Raw genomic sequence first — 25,735 nt, forward strand, 5'->3', positions numbered from 1 at the left:
TACAAAATACTATGCATAATTGAAGAGTATATATATTCGTCTGCGTATAGATAATAATACGTCAATATTTAGACAGCTTCCCGAAATTTTCAAAGAAATCAGACTTCCATAAATCATATACTTTGTAAACAGATAACTCAGATATCAATGAAGTTGGAAAAAAATGTACAATCATAAACACGTAATCGAAAAGCATTTGCATATCTAAATTTTTTACTTCAAAATGTATTTAATCAGCTGTGACTTCATGTATCTTTGAAATTACGCTATGTAAAATCTTAAAAAATGAATAAAATTATTTTACTACTTTGTATATAGAGCCATATAAATTATGGATTTATTGGTGGCGATTGTAATGTTTTATGATGTTGATATTTCAAAGATCTTTTCGATCTCCAAAATATTCTAACTCAGGTGATAGACTTTCGTGTAAAAAGCCAGTAAAAATCTTGTGCGTGATCATCGTCACGTCGCACAATTATATTGTTATAGTATATACAGGATGTCCCATTTTAAAGGACCCACTCAAATATCTCAGAAACACTGCGTTAAATCGAAAAATGTTTCAAACAAAAGTTGTGTGGCTTCAATGGGGCCATAAGATGGTGACAATGATTTGATCTTGGAAAATCATTTGAAGGTCATGTGAAGGTCAACTTTAAAATCTTAAACGGAAACCCCCATTTTTTATTTAGTATTCTTGTAGCTGACATCAAGAGCTTTCCAAAACACTATAATAAACTATTTTTTCATTAAGTACTTTTTGAGTTATTTTATATTTTAATCTGACATATTTTGATATAAAAAATTAAATATCTCGTAAAATATTTAGTTTTTGATAATCTTACCGTAATACTTCTATGTACAGAATAATGAGACAAATCAATTAGTATAAAAAAAAAAAAATTGTTTTTAAGAAAATTATTTACAATGTATTTTTTTAAACAATTATTTGTTTTTTTTTGGCACTAATTAATTTGTCTTATTATTCTGTACATAGAAGTATTATGGTAAAATTATCGAAAACTGAATATTTTACGAAATATTTTATTTTTTATATCAAAATATGTCAGATTAAAATATAAAATAACTCAAAAAGTACTTAATGAAAAAATACTTTATTATAATGTTTTGGAAAGCTCTCGATGTCAGCTACAAGAATACTAAATAAAAAATGGGGTTTCCATTTAAGATTTTAAAGTTGACCTTCACATGACCTTCAAATGATTTTCCAAGGTCAAATCATTGTCACCATCTTATGGCCCTCTTGAAGCCACACAACTTTTGTTTGAAACATTTTTCGATTTAACGCAGTGTTTCTGAGATATTTGAGTGGGTTCTTTAAAATGGGACACCCTGTATATATATATATATATATATATATATATATATCTTAGATAATACTAATTACCTCAAGCAAGCTGTTTTAGTCTCCTTTGAAGTTTAATTTCTTTAACAAACTTGATTTTCAATTGCTTATAGCTTAAAAACAACAAATGCCTTTAATATTTCTGTAGATGAAAGATAGACTCGGAATTGTCCAAAGAATATGCAGTTCGAAAGAAGCGTGCTTAATTAGGGGCATTCTGAATTAAATAGTGCAGATAGTTCATCTTGTGATGAACTGTGAAGATTTGTACATATGTGCTTCTTTTAATGCGACGCGACACGACTGCGTTTTTTCTTGCTCGTAGCTTTCGGGTCGAGAAATCGCTTCTCTGTAAACGACGTCGCGCCATGTAACCTCATTTTTTTTATAGATTGATGCAGAAATTGTAATTTTTTCTTTTTCTTCTTTCTTCACAATGTAGTGCTCAGCATTTTCATGGTGATATTTGAGGCCATAGGTCATAACATATATCAGTGGATCGTAAGATTTACAAAAGGATTTAATAGAATACGATTAGCATTGAATTTTATATTTATTCTGCGATTCTTTGACGTTTATTAGATATATTTAATATTAGTAAATATATTTATTTTTTTCAAATACTTATTAATATTTTAGAATATTTTTACACACACATACATACAATGTACAGAAAAAAATCGTATTTGGTATTAATTCTGTTACGTTCTTACATTCATATTATATTTCATATCAGGCAGAGGAAAAACAAAAAAATCATGTTATGTTTATTTGATACGGATAATTTAATTTTGATATATTTGAAATAATATCTATAAATAAAACTACGAAATTCGAAGTCCGTGTCCTAAATGTGTCACACGCCAGCTACTAGAAACAGTTACACACACGCGGCTACTTTTTAACTTCTTACACGAATAGCGAACGTTCAAGGACAAATTCTTCAGTTCTGTTTTGGTTCCGGTTAATCCAGACATTATAAATACATATCATGTTGCTTCTCCGCGATCATTGATGCCTGGCAAAAAATGAATATGTTTTATGCGACGAGAAACCGCTGCATATTATCATATTCATTTGACATTAAGTTACACCCTCACGTGTGCCTGTGACAAGTCGATCGCTGTTGACCGTCCCAGACCTATCTAGTAGCGTGCGCGACGAATAGTTTGTATAAGTCTCACGTCTGAACGAATGCGAACGGTGCATGAGTCGAGGTTATGTCATCGTGTCGTTGTTGCATCGCCGCCGGCGCATGCCAGTGCATCGGGGCCAAATATCTTCTTTTTTATTTAATTAGCGAAGCTGTTTTCTTTGAGGCACGTGGAAAGCGCACCTCGTGACAGAATAACACGCGAGAAGATTTTATACGTGACACACAACATACATATTTGCGCGAATATATTTCTTGAATATATAAATTTTATTTTAGTATAATATAATGTATTATTCGAGAAGAGAGTTTTGTTTGGAGCGATCTTGAAATCTGTGCTTTATTTCAACCGTTTATTGCGGAATGAATATTGATATGCTTTTTCATGATTATCTTTATATATATATATATATATATATATTTTTTTTTTTATTTGTTTTTATAATGATATAGAGATATTATAAATCTTTTTATTTAGTATTTTAAATACTACTAAATATATTTTTTTACAAAATTCCAAACAGAATGTTAGAAGCCGATTTCGTAGAGGCAGTTCGTGCCTTTTGTGGAAGAAAAAGAGGAGTGGAAAAATATCGAGCCGTAGAAAATCTGAAAGGGGAAGAAACCTTGTCCTTGAGGTTTCCACGATTTTTCAGGTAGCGTCTGCATTCCTATATGTCTGCGCGTGCATGAACTGAACTGGAAGACCAACGATCAGCGCACTTGTGAAAGTCCACTTTGTGTTCAGTACGAAGTTGAATATCGAAAAATATATTAAAAAACGTCAAATCTTGCCGCACATAAACATTACACCTGTAGTAATTAAAATGTTAATTTATAATTTGCAACATAATTACATCAAAATTACCTACTATTCTGATCGCTTGGTTAGGCTTTCAAAAAATCATCACAATTTAGTACACTCAATATTTTACATGATATTACAATTCGCGATAATAAATGTAATCGATTTAATATTAATCTTAGATTTAAAAAGAAAATAATTTCGATGTATATAAATGCTAGCAATTGTTAGATTCGCGATTCGCGAAAGACCATTCCTGTATTCTGTCTTCTTCTCGTTTTTTTTTGTTTTTTGTTTTTTTTTACGTATAAAGATGAAATCAGAGAAACACGTTCTATAATTCATAATGTTCGTTTTAACCGTCTATTTCCTTGAATAAATGACGATCACACGTTGATAAAAACAAGTAAACAAAAACAAGTTGAAACGTTGGTGATGACGTGGCTTCAATGAAAATATAATCTCTCATTAATCGTATTCTAGGAGACAGACCCGGTTGCAAACGGAACGACGCGATGGAAGAATAATTCATGTAAATTCACGATTAACTTTGCACCTTGTAACAAACAACAGATGGATCACTATCGTAATAGATAATTAATAAATTATTCATATAAACTGAATATTTTATGTAATCTCTGAATTAAATCACTATTATCTATTTTAATTTGAAATAAGAGGTAACTAGATTTCAGTCGTAATATATGAACGGCTAACATCTTAGCTATGATACCTATTTATTAGGCACAATAGCAAACCGTTTTGCTGCAATTTAGACATTTATTTTCCAAACTATGATTAGCTAAGGTAGCGAAAATTTTTTTCTCCGTGTACCAAACTGATATTTAATCTTCTGTAAAATTAGACAATCGGAGACAGTCGAGATAATAAAATCTTCTAATATATACATATATGTAACTTTGAGTCGAGTGATGTCGGAAATAATGGTGCACGTGGCGGTCTTGTCGAGACCGCTCGAAATTACTGACACGTGTATAACCTTGACTTGGTCCCATCATTGCGTTTTATCGCGTTATATCGCATTATTATTCGTGTAATAATTTTATTTATTGGCATAAATGCGCATATCCGATACGCATTTATCGTCTGTTTAGTGTCGCTGAAATGTGAACAATCGACCTACTATCATCCGGTATCGTCAATGATCTCATCAATTGCGATTGGCAATGAGATCGTTGATCGGATGAGAATGTCATATAACGCCGAAGAGAACTCGCTCGAAGAAAATTGTTATCTTTTATAACAAGTTTATTAAAGAGTGACTTTAGATTTATCTTTAATTTTTTTAAATGTGCACGATGTTACCATGAATAACATGTATTCATCAATTGCATTTAGCTCTGAATACATACAAACACATACTAAACTCATAAATATGTAAGAAAAATAAAAAAGTTATTTGACTTTTTTACTTTCTTACGAATACAAGTCTCTGAGACCTCTCTCTTTCTTCATTCGGTTTATATGATGTAATAATGTCTGGACACAGCGATCGCCGATTATGAGAGCATTTCGGGCACGCAATTGAGTTTACTTACGTAATTGTTGCAAGTACGAGAAATGGGGACGCACAAGGGTCCGGACCTCGACACGTGTACGATCTTGACGCATTGACCTTCGCGAACTGGCGACCACCCGTCCCGTGGAGAGTCAACGGATTCCAACCAAGCACGACGATTTATCCTTTCATGCACATTTCTCATAGTCCTTCTATCGGGAAAGACGAATCACTTCCGCCGAGGGTCTCTCGTGACCGAGATTATATCTTTGCGGTCCAAGTGTACTTTTAGAGTTGCCAATGCTACATGATTATCTATGCCTAAATGATCGAACGCTTAATTTCTGTCGATCTTAGATTTTTAGCAATTTAAACCTAAATAATCTTACTTAAGAACTATCAAAAACTAATAAAAATTTTACTTATCAGCAATAAAATACAGTTATAAATGTTGATCATTTTTCATACGCATTCATCTAAAATTATTTTTAAATATTAAAAAGTAATTTATAATATTAATATAATTTTTTTTCTCATATAAAAAATGTTCTGTTATTATTGTATGATAAATATATTGTTATTACTGAATTATATTATTACTTTAGAGAAAGATATATTTTAAATATTTTCATCAATTTTATTTTATATTACGATTACCATAGATATTCCTCTCACATTGTAATCACATCTCTTCTTATTTTTTTAGTTTTCTATTAGGTGTACAACTTTGCTTCCGCCGTTTTCCTATAGATGGCTTTAGCGGTAAGTAGTGGTCGAAATAAATAGATTATAGACGTCATGCAATAAACTTGGGCATCTGTCAACATAACCCCATAGAAACATTAGTCGATTTGTGTCTGCATCATAAAGTTATTCTCGATTGAAAATGTCAGTTTACGAACCAAATTCTCGTCATTTGCGGGAGGTTTTAATTTTCTGCTTCAATATGAAGAAATCTGCGGCTGAGGCTCATCGAATGCTCTCAAATACTTATGGTGAAGCCGCTATTAGTGAAAGAACGTGTCGTGAGTGGTTTTAACGCTTCAAGAACGGTGATTTTCACGTCGAAGACCGGCATAGCGGTGGAAGAGAGAAGATTTTCGAAGATGCAGAATTGGAGGCATTACTTAATGAAGACTCGAGTCAAAGTCAAAAAGAATTGGCACGATCATTGGGAGTGACTCAACAAGCAATTTCAAAATGTATAAGTTTTTTACAATAAAGCCTCGAATTTCGGAAAAAAAAATGGCGGAAGCAAAGTTTTACACCTAATATTTATTGTATGAATTTCTATTAATTTTTATTTTTTATTAATAATTAATTATCTAATTTCTAATACAGAAATGGAACGTGAAATTATGTATTGCACATTTTAATTATCATTACGATCAATTATTCTCTCAATTATAATTTCATGGATAATAAATACATGTATGGTAATGTATAGAAATAGAGATTATTTTTGTGCGAGACTCTTCAGGATAGTTCGATAATCATCGCTGCAGCAACAGTTGGCGATCAATCGATGCTCCCTACAACTATTGGCGTGAAGAAATCGGCAGTCCGCTAATTTACATTGATAAGGTAGATCGTTAGAATCGGTGCAACAGCAAGCATCATGTAACAGTTTTTCGCCGCAGTAAGGATAAATCGAACTGTCGCATAAAGGACATCTGTAAGAAAATCATAAAGTAAGTATTACTCGTAATTAAAAGCGCATTGCTTAATTATCTTTCTAATTTATACATATTTATTATTGTATTATAAAATGTGGTAATAAACTGATATTAATTAAATAGTTCGACTTTTTATAAATTTTTACGTCAAAAATATGTAAGAGAAAGAAAGAGAAAGGGAGAGCCGTATAAAATTTTACATAGATTAACAATATCTCGTTCATACATAATGTAGTAGGTGAATCAGCAAATCAATGGCAGTATTATGAATTTCCAATACACTTCATGCGCGTTATCAATGAATTCATCATTACGTTATCAACATTAATTTAAAGTGCTGCATATAATAATATTGAAAAGCGTTCATCCTTCAGTTCGCCGGAATTTACTCGGCTGTTTTTTTTTTAAATGTTTCTGTCACTTAAAAATGATTATTTGAGTTAAAACTTATGCTGTATAAATTTTTCTTGAACTAAAATATATTAATTATTTTTAATCAAATTTTTTTGTTCGACAACTTGAAAAACATCATCTTTGATCATTATATATACTATACATTATCTTAAATAATTATTAATGATACAATATAAGAGATTTAGAAATAGAATACGTATTCCATTTTAACAGAATGATTATAGAAATTTATTATAATGTTATTAGTTTGCAATTTATAATGATGCAATGTTGACAATGTATGTAATTTCAGAATAGCCTTCGTATTTTGTTATAATATGTAAAGAAAAAAATAAAACAAGATTAATTATTTAATATAACGTTAAATATCTTACATTTAATAATATCTATGTATCAAGTATCGTTTATAAATCGCGATACAAAAAGTGTTACTATAACAAATATATATAAAAATTTATAATAAACTTACTTTTGCGGTCTGTATCCAGGTCTCAATGGAGGAATGGGATAATTTCCTTGAAATTGTCGTATTTCATTTTTTGGCAAAGGAGTTAATGGCTCGTTCATTATATTTGTTGCATCTAATGCATGATCGCCCGCCAATTTCCTGTGTTCATCTGAAAGAAATATTCGCATAGAGGTTTTTTGTCGAAGTAATGATATTTACGACTATCATTTTTGTTAAATAAATTGTTTTTTATTGATATAATATGATTAAAACTAAAGAAACAATTTTCGATTCATATATATATATATATATTATTGTTAAAATATTTTTTTTTCCAGAATTCATATATTTTCGATTTTTGTAAAGTCCACGCAGTTTTATCTTACATATCTATTAAACATATTTCTGTATATATAAGAAAATGTTTAAAGTATTATATTTTATCGTAATGTTTAGTAGAGTTCTAAGTTTTAAGTTTAAGTTTTGTCTCTAATATATCTAGTTTTAAAATATCATATTTTATTATTGTTATATTATATATTATATCTCTTATATTATTATATTATTTTATCATTATATAATCCTATTGACATATTTTAATGGCTTTACAATCTGAAATTATTTTACAAATGGAAAGTGTTAAATATTTATTTTACATTTTTGCCTGTGTATAGTATATTATTATGTCCATTATATCTATGTATATGAATATTATTATAATACAACTGTTTTTGTTTGCAGTTAAAATTATAAAAATTATAAAAATTGAAATGTAAAGTTAATTCAGCTATTATATATTTAAATGCAATTTAATTAACAAATTTTCTGTAATATGCAAAGTATTATAATATACAAGAGAAAATATTTATCTATCTTTATATATAGTAATATAATTATCGAATAAATAATTGACTTACCTGATACAGCGAATACGCAGCAATGTAAAAGAACGCTAGCACCGAGCCAAATTATCAGGAGCGACATATTTCCATCAGAAACGAATGAGATCGTAGCTTCCGTGTGCATTTGCTTTCGACACGGCTGAGATTTTTCAGAGAAATGAGATCGTTTGCGGCTCCTGCTCCTTCGATTTCTTTCATAAACCCACGCAACTTTTAGCCAAGGTACTCGTCTTCCTCATAGAACGCGGTCAACATACCCGTTATTCCTAACTGGCTGATGATCATCTTTCTCTTCTTATTTATTGGCAAATATATAGAAAAGAAAGAGAAAAAGACAAAAATGCGGATGCTGACCTGAAATTTACAAAACACGTTTTTCGTGAGTAATTTAATTATTGCTATCATGTATATAATAGAAATATTTCGGGAATAAAAAAAAGAGCAATAATTACTTTTCCTGAAATATTTTGCTTTATGAAAACTGTTGCTAATTAAATACAAATCTAAATTTTTTTGTAATTAATTATATTTTTAAACGTAATATATAAGAAGTAATTTAATTAATAAAAATAATTGCATTTTTTTTAAATAACAAAATTATATATACATGTATATACATACATACACATTAATTTTAAGTTAATTTAAACCGCGTGCGTTAATTTGAGAAATATAGGTCAGAACGAAACAAATAATTTAAAGAAAAAGTCGGCATAATTATTTTGCATATATATATTTCAATCATTTTCACAATTTTATAACAAATAATAAAAAGAATGTTTTTTAATATTATCATTATTAAAATTTTTAATAAACACGAATAATGGATAAATTATTTTTTCTTCTGTTGCAAGAAGATTGAATACATCAATAAAATAAAAAAGGTTTCATTTATTCGATTTAAAAAATTTATATATATCAAAAATTGATAATATATCTCATATTTAATAATCTTATTAAAATTTAATTAAAATGAAGAAAAATAAAAAAAATGGAAATTAATATAATATCGAAACAAATATATCTTCAAAATATCTGTATACGAGATTACAGTAGATTATTTTATTCATTTACTTGAGTTATTATAACTTATTGAATATTTTTAAATTTATGCATTAAAGTTTAATTTGATTAATTAATTAATTAATTAATTTTGTTCTTACGTCGTAATATGTTAAAAAGAAAAATATAATATTTTGCGCTTATATATAAATAATATATATTATATTAATTCTCAATTTTCTAGATATACATTTATGTCAAAATACTTTATATAATAATATTCATTAATTTTATTTTAGATATTGATGTGTACGACACTTTTTTTATTAAATGTCTTTTACTCTTTACTTTAAAAATTACTCAAAGTTTTTGTTACTACTTTTATGAATAATATATAAAATATATAAAATATATTGTTATATATATGTTTAATTATATATATATTATATATACATATATGTGTGTGTGTTAATTTAATATTTAAATTTTTTAAAAATAATTGATTTAAATTAAAAATTTAAGTTGATAAAAATTTATCAACTTTTTGTAGAGATCGGAAAAATTTATTGCCACATATATCGATATATATGTAATAAATTGTCTTACAAATACGATAAATTAAAAATATTAATGATAACTGTTTTTTATATCGATTTATGGGAACTTTCATACGCAACGTACAATTTAGTGTTTGCGCGTGCGCACGATTTATCCATTGTAGTGGAATGAATGAAAGTCAGCTGTGAAGCACGAGAGCACGTGGAAGCATAAGATTCTCTCCCTATCTCATATATTTGTAAGTATATTAAGTATTGATGTATTAATAAGTTCGCGAAATAAAGATTATAAGTAAAAAATTTCTCTCTATTATATTGACAATGATATATATAGATATATATATAATTGTTAGTTAATATTTAAAAATAAACAGATAAAGAATAAGATTATACATATCCTAACCTCATTATTCATATATATTTAGTTATATTTTATATTTTTACGATCCACATAAATAATTTCTCTATATAATTTCTAGGTGATTTAAATTAATCATAAAAGTCCATTATAAAAATGAAGGTGAAGAAAATAAATCAAAAGTCTCTTAAGTCGTCTAAAGGAAAAAAATTAACAGTTGCCAAGAGAAACAAAAAAGATTTGAGCAAAGTAACTACAGAAGAGTTTCTTGAACAAAATTTTGAAGATGATACAGATAGTGACAGTGATAATGATGAGACAAATGAAAATATAGGTATGATTTATAAAATATTTGGATTTCTTTCTTTTAAATTGTATTTTTATTATCCTTTTATTTTTTTAGGTGATGAAAACTATGAGCAGGCTGAGAGTGATAGTGGTGAAAGTAACTTGGATCCTATAGAACACAAAAAATCATTGATGAAACTGAAAGATACTGATCCAGAATTTTATAAATATTTGAAAGATAATGACAAAAATCTTTTGGACTTTAAAATATCAGACGATGAAGATGATGATAATTCTTCAATAAGCGACAATGATAATAGACACATCCCTGATGAAAACTTGGAGGTGTATATGCTTTTTCTAGATATAATATTTAGAATAATATCTTTATACTTAGTTTTTAACAACATTGTTGAATTTTTAGATTGCTAGTGATGATAGTGATTACCAGCCAGAGGAAGCCAAAGGTGACTCTAAGAAGATTACTATACAATTACTAAAAACTTGGCAACAAGAAATACAAACGGACAAGTAAATTCTTATTAATTTTTTGTCTTGAGGCAGTAATAAAGAGCGTAATTGCATTATTTTTTATTTATAGATCAATAATTAGTATTAAACGTGCAGTAGATGCTTTCCATGCAGCTTTGAATAGTGTTGCAGTATCATCTGATACAAACACACGATATGAAGTAGAAGGAAGTGCGAGTGAGTTTTAACTTTTATATTGAATCGCTTTTTATTCTGTAAATAATTCTGATTTTAATTTTGTCAAAAATCATGTTTAGTATTTAATGGTGTGATGCAACTGTGTATAATGCACGTACCTGATGCATTTAAGCGCTTTTTAAAGTTGGATTCAAAAACGCAGGAAGCACATAAATCTAAAAGATTTAGAAAAATACGAGGAATCTTAAAATTATACTTGTCGGATTTAATTACAGTATGTATTAATTTTTTATTTGTCATACAACATAATTTTAATCATGTTATATATATATATATATTAAGAAGCATATACTTTTTATAGTTATTGCAAAGTGTAGCATCATCTAGTATTCTCCAAGTGCTTCTAAAACACCTTCGCCAAATGTTACCTTACACGCAATCATTCTCATCCCTGACTAAACCGTTGTTAAGAATTTTGTTGAAGTTCTGGTCAACTGGAGAAGAAACTGTTCGTGTTGTAGCTTTTGTAAATATTTTGCGTATCGCGATCAGTCACAAAGAATCCACACTTGAAAAGCTGTTAAAGGTGAGATCAACATGTTATAAAAAGATTATAGAAAAATATACTTTATAAGAAAATATATATTTACAATTGATTCTATCATTGATGTTTTTTTCTTTCAGACCATGTATATAAAATATGTTCAGAATACAAAATTTGTGTCACCTAACACATTAGCAGAAATAAATTTTATGCGGCATTCTTTGCTTGAAATCTATCTACTTGATCATAATCTTTCATATAGCCATGCGTTTTTGTACATTAGACAATTAGCGATTCATTTAAGGAATGCCATAACATTAAAGAAAAAGGTAATCATTAAAAGCAATAATTGTATATTTTATAAATTTTATTATGGGCACTTAAGATTTTATTTATTTATTTATTTATTTATTTATTTATTTTTTTTAGGAAAACTTTCAAGCCGTATATAACTGGCAGTATATTAATTCTTTGCACTTTTGGACAGAATTAATAACAAAATTGAAAGAGAACTCAATATTACGATCTTTATTGTATCCATTAGTGCAGGTATTTAAATAAATAATAAAATGAATAATATTATTATATTAAAAATAGCATAACAGTTTATCAAAAAAAATTACATTGATTTATTTATTAACAGATTATTATTGGAACAATAAAAGTCTGTCCAACTGTGCAGTACTATCCATTGCGATTCCATTGTATAAATATGTTAATAACAATCTCCAAGGAAACAGGAACTTTTATACCCATCTTGCCATTCCTTCTTGAGGTATATTTATCATTATGAATTTTTAAATAATAGTTATGATTGTAAAAATTTCAAATATTTTTAATTTTTTTTTCTTTTAGATCCTCGATTCTTATGATTTTAATAAAAAGCACAAAGCAGTTTCTATGAAACCTATGTCACTTATCTGCATATTAAGGGTGTCGAAGTCACAACTGATAGAGAATGGTTTTAAAGATAGTATTATAGAAACCATTTATCAACTTATACTGCAATATGCTGCAAGTGAAAGCTATAAATTATATTTCCCTGATATGTGTATACCTTGCGTAATACAAGTATGTAAAAAAGACAAAAAAATTGGAAGAATAATTTTTGTTACAGATATTTGAGAGATTATCAAATTTGTGTATTCTTTGTTTTCTAGTTAAAGGCATTTCTGAAGAAATGCCATGTGGCAACTTATTGCAAAAAAATGAAACAGCTTTTAACTTTGATCGAGGAAAATAGAAAATACATTGAGAATGAACGCACTAAACTAACGATTGATTTAAAAAACACAACGGAAATAACAAATTCGGAAAATAGGTTGAAGACTGATGGCACAGCGATAGCTAAATTTTATGCCACTTGGATTAAGCTGCACGAATCACAACAACTTAAACTTCTGAACAAAACCGAAGAAGAGTTTAATGTACCTATAGTGAGAAAATTAAAGAAACGGACACATGATGAGAGGAATGCAGAAGAAGAAGAAGAAGAGAGCGAACTCGAGTTTCGGGTGAAAGGAACGGGAACTGAAACGGAAATGAAAATATTATCTAACAATAAGAAGACGAAAAAACTCAAAAAGAAGAGGAAGGTAGTCAGCAATATCGAGGACGATGATTTGCCGAAGGAAAACACAGACATTGTTCAAGATATAAATGATTGGGATTAGAAGTAGGTGTAGGATCACTTCGAGTTAACAATTATATATATGAACAAATAATACATAATACGTTTCATTTATATTCTTAAATGCATTGCAATAAATTTTTTTCTACTTCTCGCTATTATATCTTACATTTAATAATAATTATAATAATTATGGAATAGTCTGCATGTTCGTTTGGTTTTGTTCGAAACGTAACAGACAACCGTTGTTGGCTCGATCCAAGTCTTGAGGTGTCGCTTTCTGATAATCTATTTTTACCGAAAGGCGTCCCAAGCCAGTCGACAAGAAGGCGCTGTATAGCGACGGTTTGGGCGCTACTATAAAGCACCGTGTGTGCCGGTCGTGTGTTTGTAAATCATCGCATGTAAGTGCGGATCCGGCCGACGGGCTCGATCATCTCGGATGGATCTTCGCGGCGAAGAGAAGTCGCGAGGCATATACTCTCGATAGTTGCATCAGTGTAGAGCTATAAAGAAGCACGTAGAGAAAGGCACGAACCTCTGCCACCACGGAAGTGATACTTTTCTCGCTCGATCCGTTCCGGAAGATATCTATTCACGTATGTAGGCGAAACGAGCGATAAATGAATCAATATCGCATATATCAGACAATGGTATTTTCTTTGGCAGAAGTCTCTGTTGAAGGCGCAAGATATATCCGTGGAAAATCCGCAACAATTCGCGCTGCAGTTTGCTCGATATAAAAATAAATTTTGTTTCTCTCTCTCTATCTCTCTCTTGTTTTTCTTCTCTGTTCTATCAATGAATCGGTCCGTTGGCTCTTAAGAGTCGCGGTGGCGGTGGTGATGACGATTCCTGGTCCACTGCCTCTCGCGTTTAAACGGTCAGTGTGTGCCAGGAAGTATTTTGCAAGATGCAAAATTCGTTTCTCGTAGCGAGAGAGCCCTCGTCGTAGGTTTAAACGGACCACCTTCGGCGAAGTGTGTAGGCCGAGGTGTCGCGCATTACGTAAAACTACAGGAAAATAAATCGCGAGGAAAAAAGGAAAACAAAGTGTGGGCGAAGAAGGGACACGATTGACCCTCTCTCTGTGTGTATGTGTGCACGTCGCGATGAGGAGATCATCGTTTGATAAGTAAAATCTCTGTTTGCAATGTCTTTATCTATCTGAGAAAAAAATGGGACCGTGAGAAAGAGAGACAAAATACAAACTTTTATCGAGTCATGTATGATTTTTTTCCCCCTTTTTTTTATATTCAATCTCCTTATCGTTTTGTGTGCGAGAGAGTATTTTTTTTCAAGAGCGCGTGGAATAAGAAATGTCAATCACACTTATATATTTACTAACGTGGCTATTATCTCATGATTGATAACGATATATCACATGTAACATCATATAATTACGATAATACTATATCGAAAAGAGCTTAATCGTGATGTGTTGCGGAGAATATGAGAGAAAGAGAGCATATTTTCGCGAATTTCTAAAGAAATGCATAGAAAATGGTTACACAAAAAAAAAAAATATATATATATATATAGAGAGTAATGATGAAGAGTAATGATTATTTTTTTTTGTCATTAAAACTATAAGAGTATATTAATGATTGAAATTGACAGTCCTATTTTTTCGTCTGTTAAAACTTTCTCGAAATTTCGATTTGCCAAAGAACCCGCGAACAGCTTGACCGAGTTTGAAACTCTTAAACTTCCACCAAACAAATCTATTTAAAGCAAAGTATCGATACCATTGCGTAGCTAGAATTGAACCGCGTCATATTACTTTTCCTAATACGAATTAACACAATTGAAAGAAAGAGAGAGAAAACAAATACATAATACACACTTATATATTAGTATAAATTTGCATCGACTAAATTAATATTATAAATCAATGTTAATACTTATATATATTGTTCGCATTTAACTTACATATAAAATTAATATAACAATTTGTCAAACTGAACAAAGAATTTTGTCGTGTGTTTAATAAATGTAATTATTATACATAGACGTTTAGTCTATGTAAGACAACAATAAGATCAGCTTTCGAATATAGTATTATTACTTATCGTCGATTTTTTTCTACGCGACACATCGAATAAATACGGTTGCTGATCGCGAGGATAACCGCTCGAAATGTTACTGCGTATTACGTTACAACAGATAAATTTAGCGTTTCTTTTACACAGAGCTCGTTGTACCACTGCCAATACCGCGACGCGGAATTAATTGGCCGCTTGGAAGGCAACCAATTCTCGTCGTCGAAAAAGCTCTGCCAGGCTCCACGGCACATCGACCGGGGCAGAATCTCGCGTTTTTCTCTTGCACATTTCGTACGATCGGTCAGTTATCCGGATAAAAATTGAAAATCCAAGGTCGGGTTGAACTTCAACCGCATTTTCGTACGCTCAATATGTTTTATGCTGCTGGATTTAAATTATCGTCACGCGTAATTAAATATTAAAATAATGTAGAATAGTTTTCCGAAGGATTTTGATATTGGATGCATCATTGATACAATTGCTTTAAATTCCATTTAGAAAATTCTAGCGTTTACTAGTTATGCACGATATTCCCTTTTATTTAAATTAATTAGTAATATTAAGCTATAAATTTCTTGATTAATACTAATTTTGTACTTTCCATCAAAATACGAAAATACAATATTGTTTTAATAAATATTAATTTTTTTTTTTTTAAGAAACCTGTGTTTTTATATAAACGTTTGCTGTATGTGTCGCGATTTTTTACATCGATTGTCAGTAATACCGTTGCCAATATTACTGGCCATAATTGCTGGAATAACGTTAATATTATTGTTCATCACGATGGAATAATTTATCTAAAGAATTTGTCCATAAATTTTTCAATAATTCAGACAAATCTATTCACTAAATTAATATGCGTTAAATGAGAAATCTTTAAATATAACTTAATATAACTCTATTTAAATATAAAGATTCAAAACATATCCAGCAAACGTCTTTTAAATGAACTGCCTACAATTGATACAATCGAGAGAAGTAGTGATTTTAATTAGTCAGAAAATAGGAGTTTTATATTTATAATATTTTTATCTAAAATAATTTTTCCAAAAAATATTGCTAATTTTTATAGTAACTACGAAACGCTTTATGTCTGTGTCCGTTTTAATTCTCCACGTTTGTACGATAATCGCGAATTCCCGTAGAGTTTGCGTAAATGGAGGATCCGTATCGCGTTGCGAACGTTTCGAATGTCCGCAGGCACGCTAACGCCAAGCGCAACATTCTGAATAATACGTCGTACGGGCTCATCTGCACCAAGGATGCCGATTACAAGTGCAGCGTGAAGTACAGCGGTGCTTCTCTGCCGGAGAAGAATTATCTGCAACGTAGTGTATCCGCGGACAATGTTGTAATTCGTTCGCGCGGTTACAAACCGTCCGACAGACACGATCCGGTCAAAAGGAACTTCCTCGAGAATCTCACTTCGAAAATATTGCACTTCGACATGGTGAGTTAACCGGCGAAATATTCGGGTTTTAAAACTTTCTAAAAAAAAAAAAAGCATATTAAATTCTCGTATCTTGAAGTTTAATTTTACACATCACTTTTTATGTATGAATTATTATTTATAATAATAGACCAGCTTTTTCATTTATGTGAACTGGATGAGAATTTTTTTTAATCGATATTTTTTTTAATAATCAACTGTATATCGATATTATATTATATATATATGTCGATATTATATTATATTATATTATATTGTGTCGTTATTTTTTTATAATCATCTTGATTAGATATTTATACTTCTGTAGCTTTTTTTAACATTGGATATTCGGGTAAATTTTAAACTTAGACTTTTGTTAAGTTAAATTTTATATAAAATTTTGATTTTTAAAGAGAATAATTAAAAATTTTTATTATAAAAATATTTTTTATTGCTAATCAAACTAATTAAAGAAGTTGTCTCAAATCTTTGGCAATGTTATTAAAAGATAATTAAATAAAGATTGTGCAAGAAAATTTAAAGATAGCGGAAGTAGAACAATATAATTCTAGGATATTTTACATAATGTTACTGATTCTGTTTGATCGATATAAATTTGAACGATGGTTATTTCTTAACTGCAGGAAGGGGGCGAGACTACTCCGATTAACTTACAAAAGCTACTTACACCGGCATCGGACTCTCATGAAATATTGCAATCAAAAAATAGTAGGTTCTTTTTTTAATTAATATAATTAATAATAAAAATAATATATAATATATGATACAGAATATATTTTAATCTTCTTTGTGGATGATAAAAGCGTCAGTCGATTCATATGCTAGAATATGATTTACAGAATATTATTTCCCCTCTTCCAGAGGAAAAGAATACGTTTGTTAAAACTTTAAGAACAAAGAAAAATTATTTTTCAGAGAAAATGTTTGCGTCGTCGTACTTTTACGCACCGACGCATCCTACGGTCGAGGATCAGGTTGAACTCGCACGTCGAATCTCGCATTCGCTCAGTGACGTGAAAAATGTCAAGAGTAAAGGACAGTCGATGTACGTGAATAGAAAAAAGCGATCTGTTAAATGGATCCACGACGGAAACGGTATGCAACGTAAAATAGTTGTTTTATAATTTATTTCTACCATTAAAAAGATACTTATTACATTCTCATCATATGTTTATGAAAAGTGCGATGTTTATGTTATGCAAAATTATCAGACTGCGCTGATAATAATTTATAAGAAAAATTTGTTTTATAATGATTAAGTCAATTAATTTTATGAATTCTAACGTTAATGAATAATTACTACTTTTGATATATGTGTCAGTCTTTTTAGACACATTATATTTAAGTTAAATCTTTTATTACTTTACATTTTTATATCTTATCATCAGGGTTGGGAAAGTTACTTTATAAAAGTAACTCGTTACCGTTACTCGTTACTAATTTTAAAAAGTAACTCGTTACCGTTACAGTTACTAAAAAGTAACGAGTCGTTACAATTTCCGTTACTTTTTTACAATACAAACTAATAAATTATTTTGCATAAGAAAAACTTTTAAAAAATTGTAAGCAAGATTTCATTCAAGGTTCATTACAAAATAAATGATTAAATTTTATCGAAATTCTTTATTAATTTTTAATAAAATTTGTTGCTCCATAGTATCATCATTTAAATGCCCTCTTTGTGGTGTTAATACAGAGCCACCGATGCTAAACATTCTTTCTACAGATGCACTGCTTGGTAGAGCTGTATTATATTTAATAAAAAGTTTTTTAAGTTTTGGATAGTCGTTTAACATTTCTATATTACAATTATTTGATTCTAAAAACCGTTGCAATTCTTCTTGTTCAGATTCATTTTGCACCGTTTTTTGCTCAAAAATGAAAAAATCATCGTGATCGTCAGATTTTCCAGCTTTTGAAGAATTTTCAGTTGATCGGATTCCCAATAAATCCTCCAAGTAATTTTCAGCACGTTTTCTTTTTTCTCCGGTTAACCAGTTTAACTTAAATTTTGGATGTAAACATGCTGCTATTATTAATTCTTTTGTTTCAAATATTGTACGAAATCTAAAATCAAATATAGTAAATTAAGCGACATTGTTTGTTTTATTGAAATTAATACTTTTGAATCAATAGTTTAAAATAAAATAATATTTTTCAATTAAATCCTTATTTAAAATTAAATAACATATGTATTAATCAAATTAATAAGTTATCTTTTATTTAAACCTTGCTGAATAGCTTCAACTAATGAATGGCAATCTATAAGGTCAGATTTATTGAGATTTTCTAATTTTCGTTGCAAGGTACTTAGAACTGGTAGTAAATGAGAGCTCTGCTTTTCCGAAAAGATAAAGCTCTCATTGGATATCGCGCGTCGCGTCATCGCACTGGTCTGCAAGAGCCATAAGTTGATCAATCACATTCAAGCATTTTTACAACATAATAAGAATTGCTAATTGGTCGATTTGCTTACGACTTTACGGTTAAGATAAAAATTTTATCACAATAGCAAGAATAATATCTTAAATAAATCAAAAAATTTGAAAAAAGTAACGATAAAAGTAACTGTTAAATTCGTTACTCGTTACCGAAAAATGTAACGAAGTTACTTTTTCCGTTACAAATAAAATTTGTAACGCCATTACCGTTACAGTTACCGAAAAAAAGTAACTGTAACGGTAACGGCGTTACAAGTAACGCGTTACTTCCCAACCCTGCTTATCATTAAGAAATCCAAAGACATATTTTAACATAAATTGTAAGGTCCGGTAATGTAATCGTTTATATTGATACTAGTTTATCTGTAAATTTTATTCTATAAAAAAAATGAGTGTGTGTAAAAAATTAATCATATATTGTATAATATATGTATATCGTTGAATCATTTTTTCATTTCTTTTCTTCATTTTGTATAATGTAATATATTGATAATTAGCATTTCGCAGGTCTCGAGGACGAAGAGGAATTGATTACAACTGTTCATAAGGTAAAAAGTTTACAATAATGTATATCGTGTATCTTATATCTTTAAATATTTTGCGATGAGATTACGCCTTCACACACGACGGAATAAAAATTCCCTTAATAGGACAAACTACCCCTCAAATGCGTGATGAATCCATGCGGAAAAGTACTGGACATTCAGGGTATTCAGGCATTAGGCGAAGAAGTCAATATCGCGCCAGTACCAAAAAATCCTGAGAAGCTCTTCGACATTGTTCGCGACTTGAATAATCAAAGAGGACGCGGTAAGTTCATAGTTTAAATGGCACACAAGCTACGAAATAAAATTAATAATATTATTAATACAAAATATTACACATTATATACATATATATATATTTAATCTTTTTATCTAAATTTTTATTTAATTTAAATATTTATAATATAATAATGGAAAACCTTTTATTGGAAGAGATATATTTCCAGCTCTAAGTGAGATATGACGCATTACTTCTACGTATATAACGTTGCCAAAAAAATTCGCAGGTGCCGAGATATTTGCGAAACGTAGGAAAAGATCGGAAAAGTGGGTGGTGGACCAAGAACAGCCGCAGACACCCAATACTCGTGTTACACCGAAAACGCTAACGTATCCGGAAAAATTGGTAAGTATATTTGTCAATCAAACTTATATATATATATAATAATTTTCTTACTAAAAGAAGAGCTCAAAATAAATAAATAAATAAAATTAAGTATTTTTATCAATTGCTAAAGGATTGAAAATAATTTTACTACGATTAGAAAGAGAGTTATTGTTTTTTTTCTTATAAAAAAGATTGAAAAAATTGCATCGTAATTTCAGACAATTAATGGTATTTGATTTTATAATAAAAATACTTGTGTGTTGTGTGATTTCAGGAAGTTAACGGTAATGCGAAATTCGTGACGCCGTCATTGTTGACACCTCACACGCCGATTTCGAGCACTGATAAACCATTTTATAATCCCTTTACAGTGGACATTTCCGTCGAGAACGCAAATATGGCAATAACAGGTGGGTATCATATAAATTCAATGAGATCAACAGAATAATAATATACCGAAAATGCAGTGATTTTTCGCTTGACAGATTTAATCACGCTGGTAAACGCCAGGATCGATTTTCTCTATCTTATTTACGACGTTTTAAAATTATGAGCAATTATTAATGTCACTAAAGCAATTATTAATGTCACGACTTTTTAAAATTCGAATTCAGAATTTAATACAATATGTATAATACTATATGTTACAACTCCATAACGTTTTGACATTAATCTGCATAACGTCAGCACTTATTTTCTCGAGTGATGTTATTTTATACATATATCTTTCGCTGAGAATACGATGGAGATGTTCTGAGGCTGTATAATTACGTATTTAGAAATTTTTAATTACCCTGATATTTTTCACAAGAATCTCGATATTTTTTATTATCTCGATTTTTTTATTATACGTTATCTACTTTACATCTTATCTTGGACTTTTTTTATTGTTTTTCAAAAAGAACGCATATAATATAAAATAAAAATATATTTAATATAGAATATAATTAATATTCACATATAATATAATATATTTATATATAATAATAATTATATTATATAAAAAGAGAGATAAAAAAAAAACAATTATACAATTTTGTATTAATCAAATACGAAAATTTTTCAAAGAGATTCGCCCTCTTTTTTGTATCAGACATGCGTTAACAGGGAAGTGTTCTAGAATGTCGAAGATACTTGACACGTCTCTGAAATAGAGATCAATGTTGGACCGGTCAGTTGAGGCTCGAGTTGAATGATCTTTGATGATCTAATTGGCAAGCGTTATCGATGTTATTTAATCGACCTGAAACGCGAGCGCTTGACATCTTATATATATATATATATATATATATATATATATATATATATATATATATAACGATATATCTCAAACAAACAATGAATTGTATATCTTCCGATGCCAATTATTTTTTCTTAGAACTGATCCATTAGAGATTAAATAAGCAATTTAAATTTCGCGATCAAATGATACATTGAAATCTCATATTGCCAAGCGTATAAAATGTTAAGGATACATATATATGTTTTCTGATAAAATAACATTCATACTGTAAGAAGAATGTATCATATGCTTTTAAGAAAAAAGACAGATGTATCTAAAATTTTGCATGTCTTTAAAGAAGATATTATCATACGTATAAAAAGTAGGCCGAGAAATATGTAGTATTTTTGATAATTAATATTGTATGTTTCTTATTTCTATTATTTTGTGTGCGACCTTTTCAAATACGTAATATTTTTTTAAACCTTCCAAAAGATGCTGCTTATACAAGATCTCACAGCAAGGCTTTTTCTAATTTCTGTGTTTTGCTGCTTCAATTTCAATTTGCAAATTACAGACAGGCACCGATCGCGCTACAATACTAACCGATGCGATCACTCGAGCGAGGTAAAAAAGATTTATCTGCGAGAAATTGCGGTCGGCACAGACTCCGATTTCCCTCTGGACCAATCTCGATCATCCATCGTTGAGAAATCCCATCGTATCGCTTACGAATCTGCTAACGATCGACGCGCTAATATAACTAATTATCGCTCTGTCGCCGATAACAATAACAGATACATTAACAATTATCAGTCATCGAGGAAATCCAACTTTTGCAACGTGCAGAGCTGTAATAACAAAGACACGGGAATTCAACAACGTTTCGACAAGAAGTACGACGATAACGTGATCGATAATAAGATTGGAAATAAGCAACAGAGTCAGATGCAGAATGATAATGAAGAAAACGGGTATACACCTGTACCAGTAAAGCAATTGATACAAGAATTTGAGAAGACCTGCAGACCAGTTCTGCAATACAAGCAAATCAGTCCAAAGATCATTCCAATCGTGCAACAGTGTCCGTTGGACAATGATATAGCGCGTTTTTTCGAGACAAGAAATGCTACCAAGTATAATAATGGAGAGGAGGAATACGCACGGTGAGAATTTGAGGATTCTTTGACTAATTTAAATGATAATTTAATAATTTGTAATTTTTTATTTATTTTTTTATTTTTTTTATAATTATTTTATTTTTTTATTTTATCTTCTTTTTTTTATTGCGATATACATAATATTCCGCCTTTTCGGAATCAAGAAAATGATTCGCACGTGATTAACGTATCTTAAAAACTTCAAAAAAGCTTGATTTCTTCGTTTAATGTCAAACAACACACGACGTTATATATTTTTTTTTTATCGCAAACGTAATAGACATTATTCGCATAATATTGCGAACATTAAATGAAGTCTAAAATGAAAGAATTAGGCGCTAAATCTCGAAACTATCGAGAAACTATTTCAATAATAAATTATATAGCGCACGCGAAAACTACGAAGGGTCTTCCCAACTTCAGTCCCGATATAATGGCCGGTTATATGACCCGCGCGGAAATTACGAGAGGAAGCTGCAGCCCCAATGCAACGGGCAATTCAACAATGCACGCGAGAACTACAGAGAAGGATCGGCAAAACTACAGTCCCGATACAACGGTTACGTTTCCACTGATGGGAGCGAATACACGACAGATGACGACGATTCCGAGGAAGAAATCAATGACTATCCGAACGCGGCTGGTTCTATAGATTGCGGCCATTCCGCGCCATCCACCCTATTGAATCGCTGCGAGAGCAGCGAGTGCTCATTCGCGTTCGAGGAAGAATATTCGGATACTCGGCGTCATTCGATTGCCTCGCAAGAATTGGAAGCCCTTTATGCCAGCAACACCGACGCGAGATTCGTTAATACCGAGGCTGAGATACCGCCCGAAGCGAAGTCGCTGATGCTCTCGATGGTCGCTTCGCAGGAGGGTATACTCGAGACCAAGAAACATCTTCGTAGCACGCCGATCTTGGATAATCTCTTAGGCACCGCTACGCCAGAGTGCAAAATCAGTGACGTTAATCCGGAATTAGGCAAGTTAACACGCATGCGCTTTTGTAATCCTGATATTATTGCGACCGCCATTAAACATGCAAAACGATCTTTAATATATATCCTCACATAATACTCGGTAGAAAATGTATTTTAATTAAGACTAGTCATATATTGCTAAATTATGTAAAGAAATATGAAATCTGCCTCTTGTTTATTAAGAAGATGCAAAACTATCTTAGAAAAATAGAAAAATAATTTTTAAAATATAATAATATTTTGCATAAGATAATAAGAATTATTTCTTTGGTTTATATATGTCGTCCTTTAATCAAATTTTTTTCTTGCAGTTCAAGGAATGAGATTTATATTGCTAGATATATGGATTTATGATATTTATTTCTAACAATAAAAACGCGATGATTCATATAAAATATATTTTTTGATTCTTATTATATCGAAAATTATATTCATCAAAATAATATCGATTTCAGTTACTCAATGATTTCTTTACAGTATTTACATCCGTGTAGATTTATATCTGGTGTTTCTCAATTTTCAGGAAACAAACTGTATGAAAATAACAATTACACTGGACCGAAATTGGGCAGCCTCCACAATTTGACGAATTATAATACGGCACCGCGTGGATGGGATCAATCACTCACATTTTATCGGCCTATTAAATTCGAGAAACCACAGGAGATTATGTACTCTGATTTTTAGGCGTACGATTTTAAATTTTGTAATACATATTGCACACGTACGTATTGCGAATTTATCTTTCACGACGAATTAATTTTTTCAAATACGTTATCAGATTTTATCTAGATATAGATCTGGATAATATATGAACGAACTATGTATATGTATGTATTATGCAATAATGAATTCATATATAAAATTAAAAAAAAAAAGAAATTTATATATAATGCTGACATATAAAACTTTATCTCTTTAAAACACAATTTGATTCAAATTATTGAGGTAACTTTTTTGCATATTATCTTTCCTACTACATGTTTTGATATTATTAATAATTAAATAATCGAGTTGAGAAAAAAGTAAGCAAGATTTCTAATATTTTTAATTTAATTAAATAAAATTTTATTAAATTAAACAATATATTAAATAAATTGTTTTTTCTAGGAATTCAAAAACCGATCGCAATTCCAATTCCTCCGAGACATCGAGAACTATCGGAATGTGTTTTTCGCACGATTGCGTTCATTCACTATCAGAATTTAATCCAGTGATCTGTCTCTCAATCACACGCAAATAATACTTCGCGAATAGCATATGCGACATTGACAATGACGCTGACATATCCAAGACACGTTTGGAATTTTGTTTTGTTTGGTATACTTCTACCCTTCACAAAGATATTTAGTGTTGTTTATGTTTTGACAGTGTTACATTTTATTGCATTTTACTTTATTATATTATGCAAATAAATACATGTTGTTTTCCTAATTTCCGCCGTAATTGGTCCGCGACCTTTATTCTTTATCTCTGCAAACACCTTCAGATTTTAGAGATGTATAGAATTCGACATAATCTTGATAGCGATGGCAATAAGCGTTCAGAAATAATTAAATTTATATAGCAACTTGAGATACGAATGTGATATATTTTACAATTAATTGCCTTTTGATCCTGCAATGTTATTCAATGGCAATCATTTGAAATTTCGTGTTACCGGTCTATTTATATCGCTATTTACAGAAATATCTTACTATTGTTATATGAAATTTCTTATATTAATCAATTGTTAATAGAGATTTAAGATTTTAAATGTGTATTTATCGATATAAATATTATTTACAGTATTATTGCATCTGGATGTGCATTTTCGCAAAAAAAAAAAAAAAAAAAAAGTACTATCGCTACGTAATAATTTCAAAACAAGTCAATTATTTCAAGATTAGACCATTAAAGACGATAAACATCTGACAATAATACAGTAGCAATCCAATCTATCGATAAT

General features: G+C 29.9%; 3 protein-coding genes and 1 long non-coding RNA gene across 4 annotated transcripts in view; 3 read left to right on the forward strand and 1 right to left on the reverse strand.

Annotated features, from left to right (window-relative positions):
• Positions 1 to 3,927, forward strand: part of LOC138937531 (uncharacterized) — a 32,328-nt gene extending 28,401 nt beyond the window's left edge. Inside the window, exons 3-4 of the long non-coding RNA XR_011447528.1 lie at positions 3,047 to 3,178; positions 3,811 to 3,927. This is a non-coding gene — a long non-coding RNA (uncharacterized lncRNA). The remainder of the gene's footprint in view (positions 1 to 3,046; positions 3,179 to 3,810) is intronic.
• Positions 3,928 to 6,302: 2,375 nt separating this feature from the next.
• Positions 6,303 to 8,368, reverse strand: LOC138937529 (uncharacterized). The gene is made up of 3 exons (XM_070303894.1): positions 8,302 to 8,368; positions 7,406 to 7,553; positions 6,303 to 6,519 (listed from the first exon to the last, which is right to left on the reverse strand). Exons 1-3 carry the CDS (start codon positions 8,366 to 8,368, stop codon positions 6,303 to 6,305), a joined length of 432 nt encoding a protein of 143 aa, XP_070159995.1.
• Positions 8,369 to 9,997: 1,629 nt separating this feature from the next.
• On the forward strand, positions 9,998 to 13,488 carry Noc2 (Nucleolar complex protein 2). Its single transcript, XM_070303937.1, has 12 exons — positions 9,998 to 10,084; positions 10,325 to 10,537; positions 10,607 to 10,836; positions 10,916 to 11,022; positions 11,093 to 11,199; positions 11,280 to 11,434; positions 11,522 to 11,746; positions 11,845 to 12,033; positions 12,134 to 12,253; positions 12,348 to 12,479; positions 12,560 to 12,775; positions 12,865 to 13,488. Exons 2-12 carry the CDS (start codon positions 10,360 to 10,362, stop codon positions 13,375 to 13,377), a joined length of 2,172 nt encoding a protein of 723 aa, XP_070160038.1. The 5' UTR covers positions 9,998 to 10,084; positions 10,325 to 10,359; the 3' UTR covers positions 13,378 to 13,488.
• An 877-nt stretch (positions 13,489 to 14,365) lies between these two features.
• Positions 14,366 to 25,221, forward strand: LOC138937561 (uncharacterized). Its single transcript, XM_070303938.1, has 12 exons — positions 14,366 to 14,469; positions 16,583 to 16,832; positions 17,456 to 17,540; positions 17,748 to 17,927; positions 19,781 to 19,821; positions 19,924 to 20,083; positions 20,325 to 20,443; positions 20,700 to 20,835; positions 22,225 to 22,813; positions 23,194 to 23,789; positions 24,311 to 24,511; positions 24,898 to 25,221. Exons 1-11 carry the CDS (start codon positions 14,447 to 14,449, stop codon positions 24,472 to 24,474), a joined length of 2,343 nt encoding a protein of 780 aa, XP_070160039.1. The 5' UTR covers positions 14,366 to 14,446; the 3' UTR covers positions 24,475 to 24,511; positions 24,898 to 25,221.
• Positions 25,222 to 25,735: the final 514 nt, after the last annotated feature.

This window comes from Polyergus mexicanus, unplaced genomic scaffold, assembly GCF_030449975.1.
Source record: "Polyergus mexicanus isolate NDT 795.1 unplaced genomic scaffold, iyPolMexi1.0 SCAF_11, whole genome shotgun sequence".
In the NCBI taxonomy this organism is placed as follows: Eukaryota; Metazoa; Arthropoda; class Insecta; order Hymenoptera; family Formicidae; genus Polyergus; species Polyergus mexicanus.

Excerpts from the sequence above, each read along its gene's own strand:
- LOC138937529 (XM_070303894.1), bottom strand. The coding sequence starts at position 8,368 with ATGTCGCTCCTGATAATTTGGCTCGGTGCTAGCGTTCTTTTACATTGC. Across the intron at positions 7,554-8,301 it reads CTGCGTATTCGCTGTATCAG|ATGAACACAGGAAATTGGCG; the intron begins GTAAGTCAATTA and ends TATTTCTTTCAG. Across the intron at positions 6,520-7,405 it reads CCTGGATACAGACCGCAAAA|ATGTCCTTTATGCGACAGTT; the intron begins GTAAGTTTATTA and ends ATTTTCTTACAG.
- Noc2 (XM_070303937.1), top strand. The coding sequence starts at position 10,360 with ATGAAGGTGAAGAAAATAAATCAAAAGTCTCTTAAGTCGTCTAAAGGA. Across the intron at positions 12,254-12,347 it reads TATTGTATCCATTAGTGCAG|ATTATTATTGGAACAATAAA; the intron begins GTATTTAAATAA and ends ATTTATTAACAG. Across the intron at positions 12,480-12,559 it reads TCTTGCCATTCCTTCTTGAG|ATCCTCGATTCTTATGATTT; the intron begins GTATATTTATCA and ends TTTTTCTTTTAG.
- LOC138937561 (XM_070303938.1), top strand. The coding sequence starts at position 14,447 with ATGAGGAGATCATCGTTTGATAA. Across the intron at positions 16,833-17,455 it reads AAATATTGCACTTCGACATG|GAAGGGGGCGAGACTACTCC; the intron begins GTGAGTTAACCG and ends TCTTAACTGCAG. Across the intron at positions 23,790-24,310 it reads TGACGTTAATCCGGAATTAG|GAAACAAACTGTATGAAAAT; the intron begins GCAAGTTAACAC and ends CTCAATTTTCAG.